A 9148-nucleotide genomic window follows, 5' to 3' on the forward strand; every position below is an offset into this window, starting at 1 on the left:
AAGTAGCAAAAAAAAAAAGAGAGGAAATGAACAACAACATTTACGGGTATATGGATATATAGTGTTAAAAGAGGTTATCTGCATGTTGTGCTAATGGTGGTAAAAGATAAGTCTCTAGTTTTAGTGGAACACATTAAGTCTGCATGAGAAATCTATCTACTGAGAATGCATAAGTCAGTAACAATGCTAAACATAAAGTTTCTTTGACAATGATTTTTTCCAAACAATATGCAAGAGAGGACGGATGTGTCTTAACACTTGGGTGCAATCTCATCATGCTTTTCAGTTCTTAACATGTTTTACCACCATGTTGATAACAAAATAACACCATTTTGCAAAATGCAAAATGGTGACAAAAAAATGTCGTTTTTTAGGGACCTGCCATCACTTTGTCGTCACACATTTAATGGGTCAATAAGCTGCGCAAAAATTAAAAAGCATGATGGTAAAATGCATGAAACAAAATCTTGGATGATAAATTTTGTAAAATAATAATAGTTGGAATGAGATCTGGACTCTATTTAGTATTTTTTTTTATAATGTGTGCATCCCACACTCTAAATTATATATTAAACATATGAAGATTTCAAACAATTAATGCCTAGAGGCTTTACATCTCTCACATGTGACTTAGAAGACTTTTATTTTATTTAGAGGCTATTTAGATACAAAATTAGAAGAACTTTTAATTTTAACTATTTCCATTGTATCATCTTGATTTACCCCACCTATCGAAGGAAAATGACAAACACTACATACATTCCCCCTTTATATTTTACTTGGTCAATTTACACCAACATATAATCGTATTATTCGTATGAAATTGACCAAGTGAAGAAAACGTGAGAGCATCGCCTGCAAGAGCAATAGTGCATGTTTGTTCTAATTATTCTTGTGCATCTTTTTATTTGCATTTTTCTGATATATGATTTGTTAAAATTATCGTTGAATCTCAAATCATATAAACACTAGACGTGCTTCAAGAATATACACAAATTCACGTCTATAACAAGTTCTATGACATATCTTAAAGCATTTTTTTTTTGTTACAATCTTAAATGAAGCATATTTTCAGGTATTATTTTTTTAATTTGATAATTATTTTTCTTTTGCAATTTATTTTGAGTTGTAATAATAGCCAGCTTACCAAATTATTAAAAATTAAAAAAATATGATACATTAATTACAGACACATGGAGGGAAGGAGAGAGATATATACAGAGACTAATACAAAAGGACATGGTTGAGATTTTACACGGAACATTAATTAACTTTACACCAACGTCACGAGATGTTAATATTAAATCTTGTAACTATTTTAATATTTGAGATTTTAAAGAAATGCACCACTACCAGGTCATAGTTGGGTAACACCAAATTGCACGGCGAAATTATGGCATAAAATTAATCGAACAAGATATATAGTTGTAGACCTAGTGTCCTTGAAAATTTTGCATACCATACAAGTGCATCAGTGTTTAATCTTTTACTATTCATTTTTGACATATAGTTTAAATAATCCCAATAAAATAAAATAAAATTTGTGAGCATATTAAAGAGTAAGGAAGAAAGGAAATGAAGATTCACTTTTTTTTTATGATAAGTCAAAGATCAAAGATCATGAACGTCCTTCAACTCATTAGATCAAAAATTAATCTTGCTCAAGTAAATTATACACACATGTAAATCGAAGATGACTTCTTCCACCAGATAAATCATGTATTCACTTAAACTTGTATTAATTTTTTTTAAAAATATGACAAACTGGAAACATTATTAAAAAAAAGCATTTCCTTAAAAGGAAAATACATGCGTATATAAAAACAAAATAAGCATTTGGAAGAAATTTATGGCATCTGCTTTATTTATCTGACACAAAAGAGGACATGCAGCGGTGATCATTAAATGCAGACATAAACACAGAAATGTTAGCTAACAGTAACTACAGCATAGTGCTACAAAAAGAGTTTACTGACCCTTTTTCTTTCTTATGTGTCTCACCTTTGTGAATTTTCCATTCATCTTCTCCTTGCCAATCCATGTTATTTATTTATTTCAATCATTGCAGATGAAAGCTTATAAGTCTTGCGTAACGTTTGAGGCATTTGCATGAAAATTTCAAAAACCGCGTAATCATATACTAGTAACTGGATAAAAAGTCAACACACATATATATGCTTGGAAAATAGCTGTATGGTTGACCCTGCCTTCGAAGTAGACTTGATCATAGAAGAAGCCAAGGATGTGTAAAGGGTGTTGTCCTACATGCCTATGAGGCTATGAATATTCCTCTATAGTTGAACAATTCAAGTTCCTCATAGCCTAGTTCCTCTGGTTGAACTATTCAAGTTCATTCAGTTTTGGTTATCTTTCTTATAGAACTGCACATTTCTCATAATTGGTACCTCCTTGAAGTTATTAAATCCCAGTCACCCAGATAAGGATTTTTCTTGGTAAGATTTGAAAGCTGTGTAGCACTTCATGACTCTCTCTCGTGTACTTGCTATACTCATTCTTCAGTACTCATTGGTAGCACTGGTTTCTTCAGCTGGACCACCAAGTGGCTGGAAAACATTGCAAGGTGTGTTCCTTATTCTGCTTCCATTTAGTCTTCTAATGTTTCCTTGATCCTCATTTGTCTTCCTATTAGCTAGTTTTGTGCGGTTGCTGAGACTCATGGCTGGGAGGAAATTGGGTATTTGATATTCTCTCGAGTTAGAGACTTTGAGTCTTATTTTAATGAATTACTTATTATGTCAACCTTTTTTAGTTTGATTTATGTTAGTAGTGTTTCAGCAATTGTCACAGCAATGAATAGTCATCAATTTTTCTATCTCAAAGAAAATAAGAAGTAAACCATGTTATTATATGGAGTCAAGAATAAACCGTGTATGCATTCACAGTGTAAAAGATTTTTACTTTGGTATCCAATCACATGTATGTTAAATTTGTTGTCTTTTACAATAGCAATCTTAAAAGTCATTCCTACCATAAATTTTTATCGGTTGATAATATAAAAAAATTACACTGATAGTGCAAGGAAATTAAACTCTTGAATCAATCAATAGGTATAACTAACTGCTGGTTTTGTTGTGATTGATAATGCTAACTAACTGCTCAATGTGTTTTCATCTCTTTGTTCATCATAAACAAATGCAAGAAATTCAGCCTTGTGTATGAACATGAATAAATAAATGCATACCAACTTTTGTCTCACTTATTGACATCATGCGAATTCAGAAATCAGGACCATATTTGTTTAATAGCAATTCCTCACATGCTTGTCTGGTGAGCTATGCAGGATCTCCACCAATGGTCATAGCACGTGGTGGGTTTTCAGGGATATTTCCAGATTCAAGTTCACTTGCCTATGGTTTGGCACTTGATACTTGTGGTCCAAATGTGACTCTATGGTGTGATGTGCAATTGACAAAGGATGGAGTTGGGATCTGTTTCCCAGAGCTCAAGCTAGACAATGCCACTGACATTTCCATTGCTTACCCAGGCAAGGCAAAGGATTACTTAGTTAATGGGGTCTCAACCCGGGGATGGTTTTCAGTGGATTACAACTTTGGTGAACTAGCAAATGTCTCTGGTGAGTTCAATCTATCTCAAGACCTGAACATTTTGATTTCTTGTTTGGATGATGTTTAAATCTTTTTATATCAAATAAATAAGATATTTCCAAAGATAAGAAGGTGGGGTCAGTGATGACATTTATTACTTAAACGTGGAACTAGAAGGAAAACATCTATCCCTGAATTGGTTGGCACCATGGGTTTATTTGGCCCTTGACATTACAAAAAAGGAAATTTAGTCCCTGACTTTAGCAACTATCAATTAATTTTGTTCTTGACATTATAAAAAACTGAAAATTAATTTAGTCTTTACTATTGCAGTTATTAGTCAATTTGTTTCCTAACATTAAGGAATCAAATTAACTAATATTTGTCTAATTCAAGGACTAATTGACTGATTTGATAGTGTTAAGAACCAAATTGACTTATTCATATGGAACTAGTTCTTGGTTCTTTCCTTTGATCATAACATCTCAGAAGTGGAAAACTTGTTCCAGTGTCCTTGCCCCTTTTTGATTTGTATATGGGCACTTACAATTTTCTTGTTACTGGAACAGTTGTCCAGGGAGTGTACTCTCGGACTAATAAGTTTGATGGCAACAAGCTTCCCATTCTCACTGTTGAACAAGTAGCTAAATTAATAAAATCACCATCTACAGGCCTGTGGTTAAATTTTCAGGTAAATGGAACAATTTCTTTAATCTCAAGGCAGGTCGGGAATTTTTGTATTTTGGTTCTGCCTTTAATCTCTATTGTTGACTCATCATGTTTTTTCATTCTAAAATACAATGCAGCATGCTTCATTCTTCAAGCAACAGAATTTGAGTGTAGAAAATTTTCTTCAATCTCTCCCTGGTAGAAGTGTACCGGTCAATTACATCTCATCACCTGATGTGGACTTCTTAAGAAGAGTAAAATCAAGCTTTAGTTCTGGACCAACTAGCTTCATCTTCAGGATTCTGGAGCAGTCTAAGATTGAACCTACAACCAATCAGACATATGGTGAACTCTTGAAAAATCTCGCACTTATCAAGACATTTTCTTCAGGAATTCTTGTTCCCAAGGGCTATATATGGCCTGTAGACTCAGATCATTATCTACAACCACATACCCCTCTTGTCACAGATGCTCATAGAGAAGGGCTGCAAGTTTTTGTATCAGACCTTACTAATGATGTTCCATTTAGCTACAATTTCAGCTATGATCCTCTGGCTGAGTGTCTATCTTTCATCGACGGTGATGATTTTTCTGTTGATGGTGTGCTGTCAGACTTCCCAGTAACTCCATCTGCAGCCATAAGTAAGCTTTGTTTCCTTTGTATAGAGACTAAACATTTCTACACAGAGGTGCTTTATAATTATTTTCATACACCCTTTATATGATACTTGAATTTTCTTTAACCTTCCATTCTTACACCTTTCTTAGCAAAGTCCCCCCTTCCCCAACACCTTACCAAGTACATTCTATTAAAACATAATGCATTCCCTAAATAAACTTAAATGGAATTGCTGTTTGTCATCACATCCGTGCAAGTATGAAATTTTCTTTCCATTTTGACAATTAAGATTGCTATTAGCATCCCATTCAGATCCTAAAATCTCATCTCCTACTGCAGATTGCTTTTCTGGTCTAGGGGAAAATGCAAAAAGACAAGGTATATTACATTACAAGTTAATAGTTGACACTATGATTATCACATAATATTTAAGTTGTCTTTAGTGATCTGTTCCTTCTTTCATATTTTTCATGATATAGTGGACACTTTGGTTATCACAAAATATGGAGCAAGTGGAGACAATCCTGCGTGTACTGACCTTGCATACAACCAAGCTAAATCAGATGGGGCAGATGTACTTGACTGTCCTGTTCAAATGTCCAAGGATGGAATACCCTTTTGCTTAAGCTCTATTGATTTATTAGAGAGCACAACAGTTGCTGATACACAATTCAAAAACCGTGCAACAACTATTCTGGAGATTAAATTTCGCAGTGGCATATATACATTCAGCTTGACATGGGATGAGATAAAAACATTGACACGTAAGTTGAATGATGATTATGAATGCTTATTATCTAGGTGTGATATTGTTTAGCCATTCCCCCTCCTTGTTTTATTTCCTTATGGAGTATCTAGCAATGGGAACTTTGAATTGTTTAAAATTGTTCAAATCATTTATTCCTAGTTTTTTTCCACTAGCTAAAAGTCCCAGATATAATTTTATTGGAAAGCTAGAGCAAGGGAAGAACAAATAAAGAATGCAACTTGTTCTCAATAAATGCCTACATCCCTCATTTTTGGTATTCTTTGCTTTTTATTGCAGCCTCAATATTGAACCCTTATGAGAAATACATATTGTCCCGGAATCCAAAATCCAAAAATCTAGGAAAACTTATAACCTTGTCTGACTTTTTGTCCTTGAACGAAGGCTCTCACATCTTGATCAGCATAGAGGTGAGTTTTTCCGTTTCTATCTTGCTTGTTCTGGATTCATTCATGTGAAAGATGTTTGCATTTTACAAGTCAATACTCTGACATTAAGCATGTTTAAATGATCATATGATGAATATTTTGTTAGAGAAAGTAAAATATATTGATAACGGCTATAAAGGATAACTTTTGTTACAGGGATTAAAAGGCATGAGTGTTATTATGTAATACTGAAACCAATTTACACAGGAGTATGGTACTTGGTCTTTCATTGCTGTCTATAATTCTTGCAACATGACTAGGAGCTTGCTGCTTGAAAATTTCATGTGAATTTCACATTACTGATCCTTAACCTCAGTTCTTTAGAATAAGGGAAGTCCAAGTGATTGTTACTTGGGCAATGTTGTTTTGTATTTCATTAATTTCAAGAATGGTTGATTAGTTCATCAGCAATATAACAATTGTTTCCACCTTGATTAATTCCTTTTATGCTTTGTTAATTCCATTTTCATTTTTTTGGTTATCAGAATGCTGCCTATCTTGCTGAGAAGCAGAATTTACATGTGACCGATGCAGTCCTTGATGCATTACAAAAAGCAAAACCAAGATCACATAAAGTTATGATTCAGTCAACTCATAGCTCTGTGCTGAAGATATTCAAAGATAAATCCAAATTTGAAAGGGTTTACAAGGTTGATGAGAACATTCGCGACGCGGCTGACTCAGCCATTGAGGACATCAAAACATTTGCTGATTCTGTGGTTATAGGAAAGGCATCTGTTTTTCCTGAAAGTTCAGCCTTTCTAGTTAACTCTACAAACACTGTGGCAAGGCTAAAATCATTTAAGCTCCCAGTTTATGTAGAAACTTTTAGCAATGAATTTGTATCACAAGCATGGGACTACTACTCAGATCCATCCATTGAGATAAATTCATTTGTCATTGGAACCAAGGTTAATGGCATTATTACTGACTTCCCAAAGACAGCAAATAGATATAGAAGTAAGTTGAACCTTTTATATCAACCTTTTTGCTTGTTGAACTAGGATTTTTGAAAATTGACATCATTTAGTTCTTTCTTTGTGTTGGTAGAACTTGCAAGCTCAAAGTCTACCTGGTTTAAGAAAACATTTTACTGTTTTCATTAATTACAAAACTATCACCTTACGTTTACTTTAGTTCCTGTTTTTAAAGATTTGTATAATAAATAAAGAGAATAATGTAATATTTTGTAACTATTTATGAAAACAAGTGACGAAAAAAGAAAAAAAAATCTCAAATGATCCTTGTTTTACATGGTGTGATGATGGGAGCTAGTATCATTAGCGATGATACTAATTCTTTATACTATAGCAGCAGAAGTCTGCATAGTGCAAACTGCAAATTAATAATTTTATATGGATGTAATATAAATTCATGATTATTACCAACACGGATATACTTATTGGCTATTAGGTTAATCTACTAATGTAGAAATATGCATTTATATGTCTTACTATTGTCAAGGAGGTTTACCTCACCTGGTTGAGCATTAAGCAAGATACGTGAGTTATTATAAATCTCCTGATTCTGACGCTGTGTTCGATTCCTATGGATCAAACAAATATGTCTTACTACTTTTTCTTTGAATTTTTTACATTATGTATCTAAATCTCCAAAGAATTAGTAACTGTTTGTATGAAGCTAATCAAGTTATAATGCCACTATTGCTGACTTGATTGTTGTTCTACTTGTTGCAGGGAACTTGTGTTTAAAGAATGGCAACAAAGAACCTTACAGGAGCCCTATTGAACCTGGCAAACTTTTTAAACAAATTTCTAACTTGTACCTTCCACCACTTCCCCCTCCACTCCCAGTCTTGACTGATAGTAATGTGACAGAGGCACCTTTGCCTGGTGTCTCTGGAAAAGTTCCATCTAGCAAAGCTGCTCCTGGAGTAGGAGCAGCAGCTCCAGCCCCCATCACAGCATAAAGAAAAGAAAACCAAGTTTGGCATCCCAGCATGCCATAACTTTGTGAACTCCATATATAGTTGGAAAAGGAATTAAAGGATTTCTTTCTCTGAGAAGTATTTTTTTATTAAATTGAACATTAGAGTTATTGTGATATATAGTTGCTATATATTGTACTGATAGCGTTTTTTTCCTTAGTTATTATCCATGGATTTCTGTGTCAAGAATTTTAAATGGGTATTCGCAAAAAAAATAAAAATAAAAATTGAATGGGTCATAGAATTTTCAAAACATAATTAAAAAAATGCACAAAAGATTTGTCCAAAATCAAAAGTTGCTATCAGTTTTTTTCATTGAAAACTTCGTAACGTTGATCTTCTTATAGTGTTTTGAATGAAATATACATTAGATAAATTAAACAGCCTTTTTTTTCCCTTGGGTATTAGATATAGTACTGTTTTCTCAATAATTTGTGATGACTTTAATTTGCATATTGATATATTTTTTTTTCCTGGTTTAAGGCGACTGCAACGGCCACAATTTTGGAAAACTTAGTCAACTAGTTTTCATAATGAAAATCATTCTTTTAGAAGTCTTTATCTTTAATTTCTTTCAGCTTTTGCTAAGAAAGTGTTCATTTTATGTTGATTATTTATTTACTGTTTAGTTTAAGGTGAAAGATGGGAGGAATTTCCGAGGAGAAAGAAGAAGGAAGAAATTACCTTGTTTGATTAAGAAAAAAAGAAAAAAATCAATCTTAATTTACTATTATATATATCTTAAAAAGATAAAATAAAATTATTAAGTTAAAAGACTAATTAAATTAAGCTAAAAAAATTTCTCTCCTTTAAGTCTCCCCAATTTTTAGGAAAGTTAAATTTTAATAGGAGGAATTTTGACCACCTTCACTTTCTTCCCTTTTCTTATATAAATCTTGACTAAATAAAAAAAAAGTTTATATAACTTTCCAATTTTAGGTGAATGGCTAAATGGGGATTTCCAAAAAGAAATTGCAGAAACTTCAAGCAATGCTAATTCATTTTACTTCAACAACTAAAAACTTTTGGCCACTAAGAGGTTTGGGTAAATCGTTTTTGCATATTAACTTAATTTATCACTGCCAATAATAGTAAAAGTAATTTGAGACCCTCTAGGACTAGGAATTTGTGGCGATTCAGCAAGTGGTGGTA

The 9148-nt window shown here is 33.0% G+C and overlaps 1 protein-coding gene across 1 annotated transcript; it reads left to right on the forward strand.

The window, feature by feature from the left end:
• Positions 1 to 2004: 2004 nt before the first annotated feature.
• LOC100813869 (glycerophosphodiester phosphodiesterase GDPDL3) lies at positions 2005 to 8136 on the forward strand. The gene is made up of 9 exons (XM_003530728.5): positions 2005 to 2581; positions 3302 to 3595; positions 4136 to 4257; positions 4373 to 4877; positions 5194 to 5232; positions 5334 to 5618; positions 5900 to 6030; positions 6534 to 7008; positions 7746 to 8136. The coding sequence occupies exons 1-9, from the start codon at positions 2482 to 2484 to the stop codon at positions 7976 to 7978; spliced, it is 2184 nt and encodes a 727-aa protein (XP_003530776.1). The 5' UTR covers positions 2005 to 2481; the 3' UTR covers positions 7979 to 8136.
• The last annotated feature ends 1012 nt before the right edge of the window (positions 8137 to 9148 follow it).

The sequence above is a fragment of the Glycine max genome, chromosome 8, assembly GCF_000004515.6.
Source record: "Glycine max cultivar Williams 82 chromosome 8, Glycine_max_v4.0, whole genome shotgun sequence".
NCBI lineage: Eukaryota > Viridiplantae > Streptophyta > Magnoliopsida > Fabales > Fabaceae > Glycine > Glycine max.

Coding starts and splice junctions, on each gene's coding strand:
- LOC100813869 (XM_003530728.5), top strand. CDS start 2,482: ATGACTCTCTCTCGTGTACTTGCTATACTCATTCTTCAGTACTCATTG. Junction 4,878..5,193: donor AACTCCATCTGCAGCCATAA/GTAAGCTTTGTT, acceptor CTCCTACTGCAG/ATTGCTTTTCTGGTCTAGGG. Junction 7,009..7,745: donor GACAGCAAATAGATATAGAA/GTAAGTTGAACC, acceptor TACTTGTTGCAG/GGAACTTGTGTTTAAAGAAT.